Source organism: Sabethes cyaneus, chromosome 2 (genome assembly GCF_943734655.1).
Source record: "Sabethes cyaneus chromosome 2, idSabCyanKW18_F2, whole genome shotgun sequence".
NCBI lineage: Eukaryota > Metazoa > Arthropoda > Insecta > Diptera > Culicidae > Sabethes > Sabethes cyaneus.
The window spans coordinates 225,500,445-225,522,254 of NC_071354.1; the positions used below are offsets into that span (position 1 = coordinate 225,500,445).

At 38.6% G+C, this 21,810-nt stretch overlaps 1 protein-coding gene across 3 annotated transcripts in view; it reads left to right on the top strand.

Moving 5' to 3' along the window:
• LOC128738022 (RNA-binding protein Musashi homolog Rbp6) overlaps nucleotides 1-19,593 on the top strand; it is a 1,503,411-nt gene extending 1,483,818 nt beyond the window's left edge. For all 3 annotated transcript variants that reach the window (XM_053832828.1, XM_053832829.1, XM_053832830.1), the window contains 3 exons: nucleotides 1,821-1,886; nucleotides 1,969-2,207; nucleotides 17,188-19,593. In XM_053832828.1, the coding sequence (XP_053688803.1) occupies nucleotides 1,821-1,886; nucleotides 1,969-2,207; nucleotides 17,188-17,229 (347 nt within the window). In that variant the 3' untranslated portion in view covers nucleotides 17,230-19,593. The remainder of the gene's footprint in view (nucleotides 1-1,820; nucleotides 1,887-1,968; nucleotides 2,208-17,187) is intronic.
• Nucleotides 19,594-21,810: the final 2,217 nt, after the last annotated feature.

Consider the following 21,810-nt stretch of genomic DNA (forward strand, 5'->3'; position numbering starts at 1 on the left):
AATTTTTGGTTTAAAACTACTCCAGAATCTGAGTTTCTACATTTTAAGAGTTTGGGCCAACTGAACCAGCTCAGATATTTACCCTTTATGTAATGTCATCCGATAACATACAAAACGGTTAGCTTTTGAAACCGGCATCTTACAACAAAATGGTAAAATGAAAGAATAAATTTCTCTAAATGAATGGCTCATTCTGTTGCTCCTTTTTGAACAATAATTTTACTTCAAAACTGAATATTTTTCGTAAAGAAAAACAGCAAAAAAGGCAGCCATCCAACGACGAGAAACTTCGACAACTGTACCTTCACCGCGCGCAGACAGAACCCGCCAAAAACAAGTCAAAAGTAAACCAGCCACCAGTCGAGAAAAAAGCAAATCCCTCGAAAGCAACAAAGCTGCGAACTACCTGTTACTACTCTGCATCCTACAGGCAGAGGCACTGAGGCAGGCCAGTAATAGCGGCAGGAGCATGGGAAAACTTTTATGTCAACCGAAAGTTACACCGGATCGTGTAGTACAATAGGTACTGACGACGGTACCTGCTGCCCCTCGCGTCCCGTGATCCTGTGCGTTATGCCGTTCTTTCAAAACTATGCCTGGCACAATGTTCCTCGTGCCTTACCGCGGCAAAATATCACGTTACATTAAATGTATTAAAACAATTTCCATTGTGCCGGCAGCTCTCGTTCTTCCGAGTTGTGTGAATGTTTCCGCCGGACCAGGCGAGGAGGAGAAAGCCGGCGCATGAAGTCGATAGTGGCGGAGGGGCGGAAAATAGAAAGTTTTCTTTCCCTTACAGTTTCTTTTTTATTCTCTTCTCCCAAAAGAAATTACGATCGAGATATGCTGGATATCCGTCGGCTCACCGAGAACGGGCAGGGTGGACGTAGATTGGCACGGGATGGGAAGGGCAAAAGTTTACCGGCGCCAGGAATCTGTTTTTATTTGCAATTGCTGTCTCTTTGTTTTGCTGCTGCGGTGCGTGTTACGAATTCGGTGGCCTTTTACTCCCCCCATCGCATCGCATCGCCCGCAGCAGCAGCAGCAGCAGCACCAGCGGTCGCAAGATGCGGGCTCTCCTTGAGAGATAAACTTTCCAAGACTTTTAATGTTGCCTGGCCTGGCCCTGGCCCCTAGCTGGCTGACCATACCTCCCCAAACGTTCGACGACGTCATGTAAGTGGCGGCTGCTGGGGGGCCAAGGTGCAAAGCTCAAGACGGCGGCGGCAGCGACGGCAGCGAGTGAACGAGACGAAGCTAATGGGAATTAATGGGGCGCATCCGGCGATTAGTTGCGTATGGGAGTCAAAAAGTCGTTCGTTGTAAATTCGTGGAAGTGTTTTATACTTTCGTTTGTTTTCCCGTAGGATGAGTTTTGTTTTCTTGATATCAGGTAACTCGCTAGTGTATAGTTATCGACAATAGTTCTGGTAGATAGACCCCCATTGAAGCCAACGTAGCACACAAGTGGGAATCTCGAGAGACCTGAGCAGAGAGTTGAGATAATGAACAAACTTTCCTTATCAAAATGTAAGAAGCGATTAAGGATTAGACTAAAGCACGTAAGAAAAGGATGGGAGACATTTTTCTCAGGATAGAGCGTAGCATCGGAACTTGAACGGAAACTAAAGAAAACATGTGCCGAAAAAATTATGATCACTAAAGCAAAATGGATTGTCACACAAAAACATACATTTTCTTGAATTTTTCCTATACAAGCTTCGTTTTCTTTTCTACTACATGTTAGTGACAGCTAAGTTCCTTGCAACACTTATCTAATGGATCATTTTTCTCCTTTCTCTTTTTCTGCCTCTTTTCAGTGGACATCACGAATGGACAGTTGACACCAAACAATAACACCCCACTGCTAACACAAGCCCTGTCAGGTAAGTTTTTCCGACGCCGTTTTGAAATTGCGCGTCCGCGTCCGACCATTCATTTGCCTATTTCCGCTTGCTCCGTTTGCAGTGATGAACAACTATCAAGCGGCAGCGGCCGCAGCAGCACAAGGCTACGGTACACCGGCGTCCCCGCACACGACGACCGCGCGAACCGCCGGCTTTACCAACACCAACTCGCCCGGACCGACGATCGACATGTACAGCTCGAGCGCGGCGGACAGCGTAGGATACGTTCAGGCCACGAGCCCGCAGCCATCCGGATTTCCCGCGATCGCCGTGAGCCGCGCACCACTGAACTACAGCCCGGTAAGTGCGAACGACTTAAGGATGATTTTTTTTGCGAAGTGATCCCAAGCTGTTTTTGGTTGATTGAAGCTGGTTGCGGGAAGAAATGAAACAAATTGACTTTTCAGATTTTTTTTTCCTACCAATAGATTCCTTTCGAGACGATAAAAGATTAATGGAAAGTTTCTCTTATTGACAAGTCGGTAAAGTTCATGCATTGCTAATGTCATGCAAACAACCAATCACTGATTAGTTTATTCCTATTTCCATGGATGGAAGAAAGTGGCAGAACTTTCCCATCCCAAGCGGTTGAGGAATGTTTGCATATGCTAAGCCTAGGCTTAGCTACAGTATGGCGATCATTTTTTCCGTATGTAGCTAGAATTTATTCAAAACTGAAGCCTTCTATGAATACGTACGAGCTGAAAGATGCATAATAACACAATAATCCTCAAGGTATGGGATTGTTGGAGATATATTTATTCAACAAATGATGGGAGACGTTGGTTTACTGTATCATACCAGGGTAAAATTATCGTATAAATTTGGGTCGAAAATTCTTAGAGTCTTAGAATTGAAGCTAGTTATATTTTCGGAGCTTGGACCCCAACAGCTCTACTTAAATGATTTCATGAATCATGGGGCCCCAGCAATTGAACATTCGTGAGTCGTAGAAAGAGTTTGACTGGAATAAAAATTTTGGAAAATCTCATTTTGTGTAATGACGAAATTTTTACTGGGGCCCACCGGGCATTTGCCCGGTTGCCCGGTGGGCCAGTCCGCCCCTGTTGTACATATTGAAAACAACCCAATTTTGCGCAACAAAAAATGTACTCAGCTTGGCAACAACACTCTCTCTTTCATCTCTGTTTCTTTTGTGTTTACCGTTAAAGGCGGTATAATCTTTGACATTTGAACCAACAAATAGTTGGTAAAAATTGTTTTTGTTTTCGCGTCCATGTCACGAAATTTAATTTCTTTGAATTGAAATGTCGCAAAAATATTCAGCTCCCGGTTCTCGGATGGTATCAAAATCACCTTCCCGGGCTCACGGAAGAATGATAGTAAGATGCAATGGAGAGGTATAGGAAAAGTTTGTTTTTATTAAAGTTAGGCAGAAGTTATGAAAATTAGATAGTATTAGATTAGGTATTGTTTAGGCAGGTAAACATAGATAACCGACAAATTTTGAGAAAAGCGTCATCTCTTGAAAAGCAACGGTTCATCTGGTATCCTACTACTACATCAGGGATACAAATAATCCTCGATTCCCGTAGCCCATGCTACAAGTATGTGAATAAATAAATACTAAAAATACTTAGCATGAGTCAAATGGCTCTACATATAATAAAATATAGTTAAACATAATTGGAAAATTTGCTCCGACCTTAATGTTGATACGTGTGTGTTTGAAAAATAAAGAGAGGAAAGATAGATAGATAAAGAGAGAGAGAGAGAGAGAGAGAGAGAGAGAGAGAGAGAGAGAGAGAGAGAGAGAGAGAGAGAGAGAGAGAGAGAGAGGGGGGGGGGGAGACAGAGAGAGAGGGAGACAGAGAGAGAGAGAGGTATATTTGTGGCATTTGGACAAGTAAGTGGGTGTTTGCAAGAGCATGATATTCAAATGCGCAAACATTACGTTTTCAGTAAAATGGTTATAACTTCTACAATTTTCAACCGATTGTTATCATTAACCTCATAATTTCTTTGTTTTTTATCGACATTTAAGACCCATATAAAATGAAATTTTTGAAAGCCGTAATCATGTCTAAAACCTTTTATAAAGTTGACATTATTCCAAAAAATGCGTTCTTTTTTGTTTTTTTTTTGTGAACAAATTCTCAAATATCTACAGTACTATTATTCTTAAAGAAAAATGAAGTTCAACTAATCGATAGCAAATTTCCTCCTCTTTAATATGGAAAAAAGCGATTTGAAATTGGTGCATCGCAGCCGGAGAAATTTGTATTTACGTGCATATACTTTACATGAAAAATCACCTTCAGCTTACTGAGTTCATAAATGCTGTTAACTAGTGCAATATAAAATATGAAGAAAATATTCTGCTAAGTTCCGGTTAACCGAATCAGAATTGCTGGGCCTTTCGATTTACTCTTGCCATTAAATTCTGTACAAATTCTATATTCTGTGCTGTCCATTTCAGAGTATTTTTTTCAGGTTCCGCTCAACGATGGTTCCTTATTTCTCGATTGGGCGGAGCTCTTGCGTTTTGGGATGGTTCCTGTCACGTTGTTGGCGACATACCAGTCCATGGTCTTAGTTTCGTAATGGCAAAATGCCAAATCCGATCAAAATAGCACGGAACCATCAAATTGATTCAGGACAGGCAGCAGACGTTTTTCTAAACAGTCGTTCACGTAAACTTTCTAGACCCAGAACCAAAGAAAATATCTAGAAAATAAAATATCTGGCCGAATTTCAACAACAGTCACAGAAGGCCGAATCGCGAAAGGCCGACTCACGAAAGGTCGAATCACGAATGGCCGAATCACGAAAGCCCGAATTTTTTCGGAATGCCTAAATAACTATTCAATAAAAAACTTGAATTGGCAAGCAGTTAACAAATAACTTGATTCAAACAAAAACACAATAAGGAACACAATTATGTACTATAGGGTATAGACGATTGTAAGTTCTTTCTTCCCCTAAGCGCAAATGATTTACTATCATTATAAGGTGCAATTCCTATTTACCGTGTCAGTACGACGACCGCAGGCCGCGAGTATTCGCCGGTGACCCGCCGTTGGAAGCGGGGGAGCAACCCCCCTGCAGAAACCAATTCTATTTAGGTGCATGCATTTTCATAGGTTTACTAACTAGTAGGGATTATTCCTTAGTTAAGTCCGAAAGGCCGTGAATATTTTGGACCAAATATGACATTTGCTCATTCGTGTTTCGGCCTTTTGTGATTCGGCCATTCGTGATTCGGCCATTTGTGTTTCGGCTATTCGTAGGTAATCCGTTTTGTTTGATACTGGTTTGTTTATCGTCGCAATTTAGTATCGCTGGTTAGAAGTCGCAAGTCTGCCTCATTTTTTAATTCGAAGCACATTTCTAGACAACACCCCCAGCTTGTATGTGATGTTTCTATCCCGGATTTCGATCCCGCCCCCCTCTGAATATTTTGCCTACAAGTTTGCTAGTTGTTTGCATCAATTAATTGTCAATTGATTCGAGATACGGAGCGACTACCGAAAGAGTGGAAAAACAGGGTAATTTGCCCTATCTACAGACATCAGAACTATTGAGCGATCACTATCCTGAATGACGCCTAGAAAGTGCTTTCCCAGGTCATCTTGCTTCGACTGTCGCCAATAGCCAATAGATTCATGGGAAGTTATCAGGCCGGTCTACACTGGACCAAATGGTCTCCCTGCGGCAGATCCTCGAGAAGTGCCGCGAATTCCGAGTCCCCACGCATCACCTGTTTATTGATTTCAAAGCCGCATATGATAGTGTAAACCGACAAAAGCTATGGAAAATTCTAGACAAAAACGGTCTTCCGGGAAAACTTTCTAGACTTAACATGGCTACGAAGGATAGGATCCACTAAGACCTGTCGGACCCATTCGAATCTAGCAGGGGACTTTGCGCTTAAAGATGTTATAAGACGAGCGGCGATCGAAATGCGGGACACGATTTTCAATAAATCCAATCAATTTATCTGCTCCCCGAACCACGTGGACGCTGTTGGCAGAACATTTGAGTGTAAATCAGTACACCAAACGCGATTTAAAGAAGATTGTGTTGAAGATAAATATGTCTAAAACGAAGTACATGCAGGCGGCCGGGACTGAGTGTGACAGGGTCGGCTTAGTTATGCAGTACCGTAGTAATCAACGGGGAAGAGTTCGAGATAGTCGACGAGTTCGTATAGCTTGGCTCACTGATAAAAAAAAAAAAAAAAAAATTGTTATGGCGAACATCATAGCTTGTGTTTTACGTGCTGTGATAATTATTAACTAATTTACGTGTGAAATTGCAAGTATACAGTGGAATTTGTGTTTCCAAAGTGTACCTTAAAGGGAATATTATCAAGATAAGTAGAAATTCAGTAGCAAGAGCTGCTTGTTATTGAATTATTTACGATATAAATTTGCAGCCGGCTTCGCCGCTGCCGTATTGTGATATACCTTTTGTCTTTGTCTCTATTGCCTGTGTGCGCTGTACGTAGCGTCCACCGTGCTAGGCAATATGGAATGTGCAAAGTGTAATGGGAATGTATTTATCAATGATCTTGTCTGCTGCCACCGCTGCGGCGGGAGCTTTCACTCTCGCTGCGGTGGAATAAGTGGACCTGCTGTAAAATTGATCAATGCAAGCGATAATGTACTGTTCAAGTGTGATGGCTGTCTATCAGATCAGTGTTGTGGCGAGCAGAATGTTTTTGCAGTTTCGGATATCATATTGATGAAAGGTGAGATCAAGAAGATTTCAGACTCCATCATAGATATCCAAAACAACATTGCTGCTCAGATAGACAACGCGTTTAAGAGCAGGATGGAAGAGTTGGGATTAAAAGTAAATGGTGCTATAAATGATAGATTTCTGGGCTTTGAAAGAGTTATGCTTGAAAAAATTAATAATATGGCTGGATCATTTTTTGAAATGAAACGTAAACAGGAATTAGTTACTATGAATGAACATGTTTCAGATTCGGAAAAATTGAGCGTAAAAAGTAAAAAGCGTAAATTGAATGAGAGCGGTAGTAACGCGAATAATGAAGAGGAAGAGCTTTCCTTTGCTAGCGTGTTGAAAGGGAATGTAAAGAAGCGTAAAGCTGGTCCGGTTATTGTGATCAAACCAAAAGAGTCCTCCCAGAGTAGTGAGGCTACAAAGGATTTTTTAAAATCGAAATTAAATCCAAAAACACACAAAATAAGTAATTTTAGAAACGGGAAAGATGGCTCGGTTATTGTAGAGTGTGCAACAAAAGATGTTGTGGAACACGTGAAAAAGGGCATTGAAAGTAATCTTGGTGAGAGTTACACTGCTGTTGTTCCCATTCCCCCGGTGCCAAGGTTAAAAGTAATGGGCATGAGTGATCAGTATTCTTCTGATGTCTTCATTGACTTTTTAAGAAGTCAAAATGAGGATATTTCCATAGATCAAGTCAAGGTTGTTAATATATACGAGAATCCTCGTTTTAAGTATAACAAGTTCAATGCGATAATTGAAGTTGATAAACAGACTTACAACTGTTTATTGACTTCAAAAAAAGTGAATGTCGGTTGGGATCGATGCCATATTGCTCCGGCAATTAATGTTTTGAGATGCTTCAAATGTGGAGAATTTGGGCACAAAAGTACGGATTGTAAGAATGACGAAACGTGCTCTTTGTGCAGTGAAAAACACAGAACATCTGATTGTACATCCACTGTTTCGAAATGTGTTAATTGTATTAAATTCAATAAAGAACGTAAAATGAATTTGGACGTTAACCACGCAGCATCTAGCTCAGAATGCTTAGTTTACAAGAAATTGTATGAGCAGAAAAAAGGCAGTTTACATTTCGATAAATAGCAACCAAACTCCAAGAGAAATGTGAATCAATTTGACATAATGTATTTGAATATTGCTGGGTTATCTACAAATTACGTTGCATTGCGACAGATTGTAGAGGAAAAACGTCCATCTTTGATATGTTTGTCAGAAACACATATTGTAGATATTGATGCATTTGATCAATATTCTATACCGGGATACAAAATATCTGCCTGTTGTTCACATTCAAGGCATACTGGAGGGGTTGCTATTTATGTCAAAGAATCTGTTCAATTTATTCTTCGCTACAACGAAGCAATTGATTGTAATTGGTTCTTAGGTATAACAGTGGAAAGCGGCATGAAGATGGGAAATTATGGTGTTATTTATCACTCTCCCAGTTCTAGTGACCAACGATTTATAGAGATTTTAGAAAACTGGTTTGAGATATTTGTAGATTGCAGTAAATTTACTATGATTGCGGGAGATTTCAACATAAATTGGCGCGATAACTATAATTCGAATCATTTGAAGCGATTAGCGGAATTCTTTAATTTAAAACAAATAATTAAAGAATATACGCGTATTTCCAGGTTCAGTAGAACTTTAATAGACCACGTTTACGTTAACTTTGACTCTGTTTCGGCAGTGGTGTGTCCTGAGTTAAAAATTACTGATCATGAGACGATAGTAATAAATATCTATCGTAGCTTGAACAGTAGTAATAGTCTGGTGAAATTAAAGACCTGGAAAAATTACTCGAAACAAAAGGTATCGGAACTTGTTGCACGAAGCTTGGATTCTCCATTAACAGGGAGCCTTGATCAGAAAACGGCGGTGCTTAATAGCACCTTAAAAGCATGTATCAATCAGTTAGTCAAACAAAACTTCGTTGTTATACGGAACTCGAATAGTTGGTACAATTTGGATTTGCTGCGCCTTAAACGCAAAAGAGACAAATGGTACAAAAAGTTTTGTAAAACAAATAGAAGTGATCATTGGTACAACTATACCGTTTCGCGGAATATGTATTCACAGTCTCTAAACAAGACACGGAGTGAATATATACAGAGGAAAATTGATCAACACAAAAACAACAGCAAAGAGTTATGGAGAATACTCAAATCTTTGTTAAAACCTGGCGATTGTAAACCGCGGTCCATAACTTTTAACGGCACTGAAGAGCAATCTGAACAAACAATCGCTACTAAGTTTGATAATTATTTCATTGATAGTGTTTCTTCAATTAATCAATCTATTGAATTAGTTGATGAACCAGATGAAATAAAACAACCGATTGCCACTAACTGTTGTTTTAGCGATTTTCATCCAATAACATTAGTAGAACTTAAAAATATTTGTTTTTCGTTACAAAAAACGACTGGAATTGATAATGTTAACGCTAGAGTCGTACAAGATTGCTTTCATGTCATTGGACACAACCTGCTGAGCCTTATAAATGAATCATTGCAAACTGGGCACGTGCCACATGTTTGGAAGGAATCGTTAGTGGTTCCGATTCAAAAAATTGCTGGGACGATTAAAGCCGAAGAGTTTCGCCCTATCAATATGTTGCACACTTTAGAGAAAATTTTAGAGCTTGTTGTGAAAGGTCAGCTATTGAATTATCTTAATAATAACGATTTACTAATACCAGAGCAATCAGGATATCGGGAAGATCATTCTTGTGAAACTGCATTGAATTTGGTGTTAGCAAAATGGAAAGAGAATATCGAGCGTAAAGATACTATTGTTGCTGTGTTTTTGGATTTGAAACGCGCTTTTGAAACGATTTCTAGGCCCTTATTATTACAAACAGTAAAGCGCTTCGGAATAACGAGTACTGCATATAAATGGTTTGAGAGCTACTTATGTGACAGAACTCAAAAGACAATTTTTAATGATTTTATCTCAGATCCCGTGAGGAACACTCTAGGTGTACCCCAAGGGAGTGTATTAGGGCCTCTATTATTCATTATGTACATTAATGACATGAGACGAGTCTTACGTTTCTGTGACATCAATCTTTTCGCTGATGATACTGTGTTGTTCATAGCAGCTAAAAATCTCGATTATGCCATAACACACTTGAATGTAGATTTACGCTCGCTGAGTAGATGGTTGAAATTCAAACAACTGAAGTTGAATACCAGTAAAACCAAATTCATGGTAATATCGCGCAACGCGCGTTTGAATGATCACGTTGATGTAGAGATTGACGGGGAAATCATTGAACGGGTACACGAGATTAAATATCTTGGAGTAATTATTGATGACAAACTCAAGTTCAATACCCATATTGACAATGTTATCAAAAAAATTGCCAAGAAGTACGGGATTCTCTGTCGTTTGAAAAAAGAGCTGAATACTTTTAGTAAGATTCATCTCTATAAATCAATCATCTCTCCCCACTTAGATTTTTGCACTTCCATATTATTCTTAGCGAATGAATCACAAATATCGAGGTTGCAGCGTTTACAAAATAAAATCATGCGTTTGATTTTGCGATGCAATAGATTCACTTCCTCAACGTTGATGCTGGATGCTTTGCAATGGTTGTCGGTGAAGCAACGAATTGTTTTCTTGACAATGGTGTTCATATTCAAAGTAGTTAATGGATTGCTGCCTCGATATTTGTGTGATCGAATTGTAAGGGGAAGTGACATCCATAGATATAATACTAGAAATGCGGCAGAGATTAGAACACCTAATTTTATAACTAGTGCTTCTCAAAATTCTTTGTTCTTTAACCTTCTGTCTGTACAAAAAAGATACTAACGTTGTCTGTACATTGGGGTCAATTTGACCCCAAAATTCAAACTGCTATATCTCAGCGAAAAATAGACGGATATCCGAATTTTCAACTGTTTTAGAAAGGCAATTTAATGGACTAAATGATAAAATTTTGGATGACGACTTGGTGGGGGGAACGTTTTACAAGGAGGGGTTTTAGTGAAAACAAATCGGAAAAATTGGATTTTTCCAGATTTGTGAGGTTTATATCTTGAAATCCTTATCAGCTAGAACAATGCTTTCTTCTACAAAAATATACGCAAACACGAGATCTTCAAAGTCACGTGTGGCATTTTACTGGATCTGCTCGCTAGGTGACGTTTATCCGGAAAAAAATCGATCTTTTCTGGTATCAAATTTTTGGTTTCTGCTCGTGTAAATCGTTCTTGTTCTCGCTAAAGTTGATTATATAGACAAGATACGAAGTGTACATAGTCCGGTGGTAGATAAAACCTTGGTGAACGGTTCAGAATTCATCCACCAGGTGGTGTAGGTGTACCATTTTATAAATATTGGTCGCAGTCAAACAAGTAGATGACTTGGAAGTTTCCTGTATACGGCAAGATTGGTCAGGTCCTTCTATGATAGACAGTTTAGCACAGCATTTAACCACCAGGTGGTGCTAGTATGCCTTTTGTTTTAATTTATTGACTATGTATGAACATATTATTTCGACAAGAGATCGTCGTCTTCGACATTAATTAGCAAAAATAAACTAGTAACAATTGGGTATTTTAGCGGTATATAAATTTTCACATATTATGGTAACATATGATGTCACTGTATCGTCACATGAAGACTTTTTCAAATTTGACGAATGAAAGTAATAAAAATAGAATTTTTTTAATTTAAAAATTTTTTTTGGGATAAGACGATAGCTGAAAAGTAACCCACTTTTCTTCTCAGCTCACCTCAGACAACACAGTGAATATATAAACTATGGTCATCGGACGATACAGGTTTCATACGGGAGCTGTCAAAAGCTCGGTCAAAATGAAGAGCTCTATCAGAAAGTTAGAAGGGAGGGAGAGAACTTCTGACATCATTTCAATCAATCAGCTTGGTTGATATCTGTCAAACAGCAAATCATTCTATTTTAGATTTTTATTAATTTTTTCATTAAATATTGACCTAGTTGAAATAAAAAAAGAACTGTTAGATGCAGAAAACGACGAGCTATCAAATAAGGTGAAAAAATCCACTTTTTTGGGGAAATTAAAATACCCAATTATTCGCAATACTATATAGCCAATACATTACCGATTCAGCCAGGATGTGTGTTAAAACGATCCGCAAAAATGGACATATTACCGGAAGAAAATAAATACATCGTCAGCGTCACCTGGCGACTAAATGTTGTACCAAAAATTCCGGAATAGAGTGGTCTCGACTATTTGAACAATTATGCCGTAGACAAAAAATCTTCTATCTAGTCAGTATTCTAAGCTGCGATAAAAACATAAAAACAAATGGAGCACCAATGACACCTAGCGATCAAATTCTGAATCACACTATTAGCCATAGATTTTATCTGTCACAAGACCATGTTTACTGCAAATCTTGTCTATCAGTCCAATTTTTCTGCGAGCAAGAACGATTTACACGAGTAGAATTCATAAATTTAAGACAAAAAAAGTTTATTATGCTCGCCTTACCGCCACCTAGCGAGCAAATCCTGTAAAATGCCACACGTAATTTTGAAGATCCCATGTACGCGTATATTTTTGTAGAAGGAATCATCGCTCTAGGTGGTAAGGATTTCGTGATATTAACGTCACAAATTTGAAAAATGTCGATTTTTCCGACTTTTCGTTACTAAAACCCCTCCTTGTAAAAGGTCCCCCTCGCCAAGTCACCATTCATAATTTTACTATTTAGTCCATTAAATTACCTTTCTAAAACATCTGAAAATTCGGAAATCCGTCAAGTTTTCGCTGAGATATGAAAATTTTAATTTTGGGGTCAAATTGACCCCAATGTACAGACAACGTAAGTTTTTCAATTAAATTGTCGCAAAACGTAAGTTTTCGAAAAATTTTTATCAAATAACTTCTATTATAAAAGATTTCCGGTAGACACACCTAGTCGCGAAAAAAGTAGATTAATTCATTGAAAAATAAAAAAGTTATAGCTTCTCAAAGTGGCCTGGGGTCAAATTGACCCCAGTGTACAGACAAAGGGTTAAGGGAATTAAGATATACAATTCGATACCTAGGCACATCAGACGTACAACGGCGCTATCAGAATTTAAGAGACAATGCATTTCACACGTAAAGGCAGTATTTTGATTTTTTTTAGTTTATTATATTTTTAATTTAAATAATATTTGACGAAGTTCTTGCTACTGATTTTTAATTTGGACATCTGTTAATCAAGTATTTGTTAGAGATTAATAAAGCACATTAAAACTATTATGTTCGTCACCATGGTGATGATGGATTTTGTAATTGTTAATGTAGTTAAAAAAAAGAGAGTAGTCTTCAAAGGTTTGAGAACCGCGCGCGTTAAACAGATATAGAGGACTGATTTTAAATTTGACTGTTCTTTCTATTAGAAATATCTGACTTTACTACTAGTAATTGACAAATTCGTGAGTGTTCAGGAAGATTTGGATGCTTCTGCTTGTTATTAGATGTTTATTTTCCTAGCCAGTCAAGGATTTTTTCGGGTTGGAAATTTTTTTGATTTCCCTGGGTGGGGATGCCCTTATAAGTCTCATACTAAGTTGAAGGTTGGACTTTGCTTTGCTTGCTGATTACAGCGGGAATGGCCTCGTCGGGACTGCGTCGACTTAGTAGCGGGCTAAACTGGGTATCGGCTTAACCAAAATGATATGAACATCTTGGTAACTGGCAGAAGGTTGCAAATTGATACTGGAGATTCTTGGTTTGGAAATAACTTGAAAAATTATATATTTTTAATAGTTATAACTTGTATTTGAATACCATCGCAGGAATTTATATCTGTGTCAAAAACCAGATCGTTTTGTTTGCCTACCTGGTTCAAATGTATATTCACTAATTATCTATTAGATAAATCGACTATCTCAAACCTTTGTAGGGGAATGAGGTGGGCTCCATCATCATCATCATCATCAACAGAAAGCAACAATACCAGCTGTGAGATTATCAGCGGAAGTCGGGCCTTCTACAAACGTCGAACAATCTGAGCCTCCCTTCAAAGTGCACATTGTACAAAATGCTAATTAGACCGGTTGACCTCTACGGACATGAAACCTGGACATTGCTAGAAAATATCCTGCGAGCACTCCGAGTTTTTGAACGGCGAATGCTAGGAACCATCTTTAGCGAGCGCGTCTCTACAGCGTAGGACTCAGTAACTCAGTATTCAGAATGTGGCAAAAGCTGGACGGATACGTTGGGTAGGACATTTTGCTAGAATGACGGACAACTATCCTACAAAAACGGTTTCCGCATCGAATCCGGAGAGAGTAAGACGAAGAGGAGCGCAGTAAGCCCAGGTGGAACGAGATCTGGCGAGCACTGGGTGCCCGCGGAACTGGAGATCAGCTGCCGTGGACCGCATTAGATAGAGGAATTACGTTACGCAGGCCTTGTCATAAGACGTAAGGCCAACTAAATAAGTAAGTAAGTAGGTAAAGTAGAGTGAGTCTAGATCTTGCATCGAAGCAGTAACAAGTTAGATTGGAGAGAGCGACTTCTCAAGACCATGGTGATCATGTCGAACCAAAGTAAATTGATTCTGATATTTCGATTATTTTCACACATTTTGTAATAAAGCTACTCATAACATAACACTCATAACATCTTTATTGATGTCAAAACAGCATACGATACAGTCGATCGAGACCAGCAATCGCAAATAGTACATACGGCTGTCCGGACAAACTGACGCGATTGATCAGGGCTGCATTGGATCGAGTGATGTGTTTCGTGCGCCTTGGACACTCTCGTATTCCTTTCAGATACATCAAAGTTTCAGACAAGGTAACGGCTTATCCTGCGTATTGTTCAACAACACTTTTGAAGGGGTGAGTCGATGAGCTACCATCGAAATTTTATCGATTTTCAGTAAAATCAACTAACACCCAGGCTTCGCAGAAGACTTTGATATTATAGCCAAGAACTTGCGATGGCGGAGGTAAATACGTCAGATTGAAAACGACGTATATAAGGAAAGGAGACAAACACGCGCTTCCTACGGACGGTAACCGTTGACAGCGACAAACTAGAAGCGGTAGATGAATTCATGTGTTTAGGATCGTTGATGACCGCGGACAGCAACGCTAGTAAGGATATCCAGCGGCGCATTCAAACGGAAAATCCGGCCTATTATGACCTTCGCAAAACACATCCGTAGCAAGAAGCATCCACTGCTGTACAAAGCTGACATCTAATATATAAAAAATAAATAAATACATGGGTATAAACGTTCTTTAAGGTCTTGACCTTTTTTTATCGACAGACATCACAGCTTCTAGCTTACATCTACAAAACCTTTATTAGACTGGTTGTCCTTCATAGACGCCAAGCTGTGATGCTGCTCACGAAGGACATACGCGCCTTCACCATGTTCGAGCGGAAAGTGCTGCGGACAACATTTGACGGAGCTCAAACTAAAAGCTGAAAGAGGCGGAGCCGTGCGAATCACGAGCTATGGGCACTGTTTGAAGTTTATTCCTATCGTACATCTGAAGAAAGTCGGTATGCTACGGTGGACCGGGCACGTCGTGAGAATGCCGGACGATAGTGCGACGAAAACGGCACTGTTCAATAACCCCACGGGCACCAGAAGCAAAGGAGCTCAATGTGCAATTTGGCTTGACCGGGTTGAAAGTGAATTGCAACTTCTAAGACGGTTGTAAAACTGCCAACGAGTGGCCCAAAATAGAATTGAATGGAGACGACTGCTTGAAACAGCACGAGCCACTCCGATTCGATGCTGTTGACGACGACATCTCACTAGCCCTCCAGCGGGATGAATGGACTGCTTTAGCACATTAATACCCACTCGCACTTGGGCCTATGTTTTGTTTTACTTTTTTGAGTTCGACTCCACTGCTAAGCAGGGATCCTGTAGTTGTTTTACTGACACAGAGGAAAACTGAGCCAATACTTACTCCCGTGCTTCCTATACAGAAATCTTAGCAGCAAGCAGGTCCTCTGAGCTCTGGTCAGATTTCGTTTTTATACGATGTGCCGGATCTTCTATTTTAAATCCAGTTTCGATTATGACGTTTATTTCGTTACTTTTATCATCAATTATTCGCTGCGACCGCCGGAAGGGCAGCAGAACTTGTCCGTTGATGGTATCCAAGGCTTGAAAAGGATTCACAAGTTGATTGTAACTGCTTGAATGCGTACGCTTTCTGCATTCAACTTGCGCTTCAAACACGATCATTTGACTGCAGCCTACAATCCAAGTGACCTCTTAAGAGAAGCCAACAGGAAAAGTTTGTCGCCCAGCGTTAGTCCAATGCAAGGACGATGTTTATTTGTGTCGAACGGCGCCCGACCGACTTCTTTCACGCACATGTAGTGGTTGTTTTTAGTAGTATTAAATCATATCGCGGTTGTATTTCATTCCTTCCAGTCAATTGACTGTTTTGCAATCATTCACTACTCCAAACGGTAAAGCAAACGAAAATGTATAAAAAGATCAGAACGCATTCATTCTGCTGTACAATCCGAAGTATGAGTGCGTCAGCCACTGGTTAGCGTCCAAAGCCTGTCCAAAATACATAAATCACCTTATATTATGCATAACGTACGTACTCCACCATTAAACGGACGGAATGAATCTGAATCACAATTTTTTAGTCACATCACCACGTATGACTGCGGTAGAAAAATAAGATCGGTTAAAACCCTGATGATACCTTTCAAAATGTGGTTGATTTTTCCGCACCCATAGCACTGTTTTCAATAAAAACGCTAATGGCTAATGGCTATTCCTGGTTTTTAACCGGCCCACCGGGTTTTTACCGGTTTTACCCGCTGCGGTAGTAAATTACGCTTTGCCGAGAAAGCTGTTTTCGGAATGGCAACTCGACTGCTGATGTCCAGCAACCAACGTCATATCAGCCGACCGCTGTCGTTTATTAGCGGCCAGATCTCGCTGATCTGACTGATCGAACAGCAGAAGGGCCAATTATTGAGCCGCATCCCAATAATAGCCCTTACTGAGACTTCTGCCGCCACCGTTGTAAGTTGGAGAGTTACTAAAGAGCGACACTAAAGGTTTCAGGCAGCTCTTTAATATCAGGTCACGACTCCAAATCGGGAAGTTTAGCTCTACTCGTTCCCTGGTGGCGAGTTTAAAATATGGGATAAAGTAGGTCCTCCATCTTCTCCCTCCCAACATTCAGTCCTATGAAACGGATGGCATTACACCGAGGGTTAGGGTACTTTCCCGCAATTTTTTTACGAGACTTCCTGTTCTCATCTTCCTGTTTTCATGGTGTCACGATTTTTTATCATTCGGCCTTTAAAACTATTTATTCTCAGCAATTTTTAATTCAGAACAGTGTGTCCTTTTGATCGTATTTTTTTGTAAGTAACAGTCATGGGAACACCACATGTAGGTGACGCTTCCAGTTTCCGACAAATCAACCAGCAGCACAGCTTCGCAGTCATCACACGTACAAAACCCATCACTTTCTGCCTGTTGCAACCGGACTGACGTTCTTTTCCTGTTTTCTCTATCTTTTTTTCTCACATTACAGGGACAACTAATTCCAGCAGCATTCACCAACGGCTACCATTGAAATAAACTAAGCAATATATGATCACCATCTTCGCTATTATTTTGGAACGGGGTGTGATTTCCATTTGTCCCAGGCATGACAGCAAGCACGCAGAGCTACCAACTTTAAAACAAAACAAAAAAACAACAACACGAGGACGTTTAGCAAAAAGTACAACCGCGCCAGTCAGCAAACCCAGCAGTAACCCGTGAATATGTAAAAAAATTAGACAGCAGCTAAAATTGGGCTAACTAAATGCGGCATCCACACACAACTTTACTACACACACACATACAAATAAACGCACGCGACTTGAATTAAAAACCAAACAATCATTTTGCAACCGATTAAAAGCAACAAAGCTTTTACACCAACTAGCAGCAGCTTGCCGAAACACACACACACGTGCGCACATGCATGTGTCAAAATGATTATTGCGCTGTGTCGTCGTTGTTTACGTTTTTTGTGTACATTTTCCGTTTTTCGCGGGGTGACGACAATTAGTCAGCCAATTTTGGGGACCGAGCGTGTTGCTTGTTTTTATGTGTAATAATTGCACCAGCGATAAAAAGTTATTCGTGGAAAACAATTTTCCCACCATGTTTGCAGTGCGAAAGTTAAAAATAATATTTTGAAACCGGCCTCGATGTCGGTGGTGGTCGGTCAGCGTGAAGCGGAATGAATACACAGAAATACACACGAAAAAAAAATCTGGTAAACGGTAAATTGTATGTGTCGAGCGTACGGGAGAATGGTTTTCTGATGTCCATGACAGCGGGCTGGCTGGGCGGCAAAAAACGCGTTCGTCGTACATTTGTTTTTTTGTGGGGAAAAGGAAAAAAGACACAAAGATCACGATCACACAAACACAGCAAAGTAAAGCAAAAGAAAAACGAATTACATAATCCCGTGTAGGACTAACAACTAACAACCACATTCACAAAATGATAATAATGCTACCCCAGAAAACAAAAAAAAAAACAAGGAATAGCAAAATATTCAACCAAATATACTAACACAACACACCCACACACACCCAAACACATATTTTTAAGCAAAGAAAACAACAAAAAAGAACAACAACAACAACAACAACAGAAGAACACAAAAAGTGCATCATTGTTTAAGCTATTAAGGATTAACCAAAATGAGGAAATTTGTTTCGTAAAATATTTGTTATGCTCTTTATATTTACTTAATTTTTACTTTTAAATAAAATTATTATTACCTACACTGTAAGGGCTAGACGGAGGAAACCCGATTTCTAAGCTATCTAAGCGACGGCTGAGAACGTACTGTGAATGTGTTTGAGCAGTTTTAAACACAACAGTTGAACGAACGCGTTAGAGGTAAAGTGGGGCAAAAGTGTCCACTTGCGAGCAAAAAAAAATACACAATAATTAAACAAAACTTATTACGTTTCTGTTTTTTCTATTGCTGGAAGCAAGCATTCTATTGAAATATACTATTTTTACTTCGTGAAAGAATTAAAAATATAATTGTAAAGCGATAAACGGAAACGGAGACAGACAGACAGTGGTCACAGCTAGAGGTCTTAGGTATATATATTTATTAATATGGACAGACAGGATGCGATCGGAAGCTATAACATTTTTGCGCATTAAGCGATCGTTTTTAGCACCTATTCCTACTTTACTTTTCAATTTGCAAGCAAAACTAACTGTACGATACTCTATTTGAATTCATCCTGCTGCAGCTCTCACCCCCAGTAACAAGAACAACAAACAACAACAAAATAGAACAAACAAACAAAAAACATACAAAAAATAATGCGAAGGAGGTTAGCCAAAGATAAACCGCATAGATGACCGCCCTTATTTAGAACACAGACAGAGCTTCACATTGGATTGGATTCTATTTTCGAACTCTACACACCAAAACAAAACGGCGTCCGGGCGCATAGTAGAGCGGCGGAAGCGAAAATGATAAGCCGCAAAACAACAAACAAACACGTAACGATAAACCGGCAAATGGAAAAGCAAAAAAAAAATTTGTGTGCGGATGACAAAAGAAACAGATGCAAGCGAAAAGGGAGAAAGGAAAAATGCAATAATAATAATTGTTACTAAAAGTAAGACAGTAAGCAAACCAAACAAAAAAAAACAACAACAACAACTGTGAGGTAATGTGGAAAAAAATTTAAATTTATCACCAGGCAGGCAGAAATTAGTGGAAATAAAAACAGAAACAGACAGCTATGATTCAGGTGCAAGGAGAAGTTTAAAACTTTGGATATTTTTTACGCTGAAAAGTGGAAAACTATCCCGAGTGTGCGCGCGCGCGGGCGGTAAATTCAAATGAGATTGTAAATTATTATAAATACATGAAATATATGAATTAAATAAAAACGTAATTCAAAGAAAGAAAAACAAAAAAACTTAGTTAAATATAAATTATATTGAAATTTAAATTAAATAAAATAATACAAATATTTAAAACAAATACTATGATAATAAAATTATTATAAATTAATTTTTATCATTCAAAGAACTCATGAACAACCAACGTGGGCAAAATGAACAAAAAAAAATATGAGCGCAAAAAAAGAACAATTTAAATGTGCAGTAACATGCAGATTTATGTGAAAAAAATTATTTCAATTAAAAACGAATGTAAACCTAAGGCAAATTATATGGAAGGTAAAAACACACGTAAAAAAAAAGAAACAAAAAACACACTCACACGATCACCCACTCACCATACAAAACAGCAAAGAAAGACAGGAAAGTTTCTCATACAAAAGCATAAAAAAAAGAAAACATCAATTTGAGACTTGACTTTTAGAAAGAAGCTGCAGAGAAGCCCGAAATTTTCGTAAACAAAAAAAAAACAAGTGACAATTTAGACGAAACAAGTTTTCTCTCGCATACACAAGTTATACAAAAGTAAACAAAGGAAAAAAAAGAAATCACCTTACTGATGAAACGACACGTATTTGAGAGCAAGAATAAAAGAAGAAAAAAAAAACAAAACAACAACAACCAAGCGACAAGCATACCAGTTTATTATTGTGAATTATTATTACTTATTACGAGCAAGCAAATACGATTGATTGGTAACTGCAATCAAACGCTGGCGCCATCTTCGATGATGTTGGTTGGAACGAAGGAAGGGATGCCAGCAAACAAAAAAGAGTGCAGATAAAAACAACAAAAAAAAAACAACTGGAAACAAAAGAGGAGAATAATAACTAATTAACACACATCAAGCAAAACGAGTTTTCTTCCTTTTTCTATTCGGTTTTTCGTTTCGTTTCCTTCTTCTTTTTTGTTTCTGTTGCTTTCATTTTTTTTTTTGTTTGAGAGACATTGAAACCGTCATTGTCTTTTGTAGAGAAAAGAAAATGTCCTTTCCACACGTGCGGACTGTTGAGTTGAGAGCGTTTTCACACCTGCGGAATCTGTCAAACTCTCTGTATGTATAAACAAAGAATGTCGCGTTCGCGTGCGTCGTCGTGTTTGTAAACTGCGTCGGAAAAATGTTACAAAAAATCGAAACGCCGGTAAGTTAATTTGTTCTATCTTTCTAACTCTATCATACTCGTTCAAGTAAACTAACTGTTTTGCGTTGTTGTTTTTATCTGTTTTTTTTTGTTTCGAATGGCCCGATCACGAAAACATTTCTCTGCATTCCTGTGTGTGTGCGTGAGATGGTTCGTGATCGGGGCCGATCGTTGTTGCCGTGGCAATTCAGTGTTTGTTTTTGTTGTTCGTTTGCTGTTTGGTTGTTTGTTTGTATTTGTACTCGCCGTTTGCTGTTGATTGTTGTTTTGTACCGTAATTTTAATCTGAAAACGTATATGAAAACGTCTCAGCTCAGCTACAAAAGAGAACAGTTCCATTAGTATTTTGTTTTGATCGTGTAAAATTCACAGTCACAAAATCATTGGCAGCACAATGCACAATCTTCCCGTTGATGCGAGCCTTTTTCAGACGCACTATCGCACGTCACATTTTCCATAAAATTACCAGAAATTTGATAAACGGAACATACTGTAGTGGGTTAGACGCACATTTCCATCACCATAAAGTTGAAGTTTGTATTTGTTTGTTACTTTCCTAAGCATGCACTCTTTTCGTACTTTGTTAATTTTGTACTCAAATTTCAGTGTTGCATTCAAATTGATAGTAACCCCAGAATATATGTATAAAACAAAAACAAAATGTAATGCTGTAACTTAGTTAGACATTGTTTTCGTTCTATGAAAAATTGTTATTTTATTGCAAAACAAAATGTCGTTAATTCTATATACACGAAAACACCTAAAGATTTTCATTATAAAAGAGAACATCATAAAAAAAGAAGCATAAATAACTAAAAAGTGTATTATTTTCCTTGTGCATAATACTCAAATAGAGATGTATAATTTTGAACTTAAGAAAAAATATACATGCAATTGAATTAAACATATTTGAACAGGGTATAATTAAAATTAAATACTTAAATTTTTGTATAACACAAGCAAGCGATACAAAACAGATCAATAAACTCTTACATTTATATATATACATACAAGCAAATTTTACCAATTATAGACAGATAGCAACTAAGCAAGTGTATAAGGAAATTTCGTTACTAATC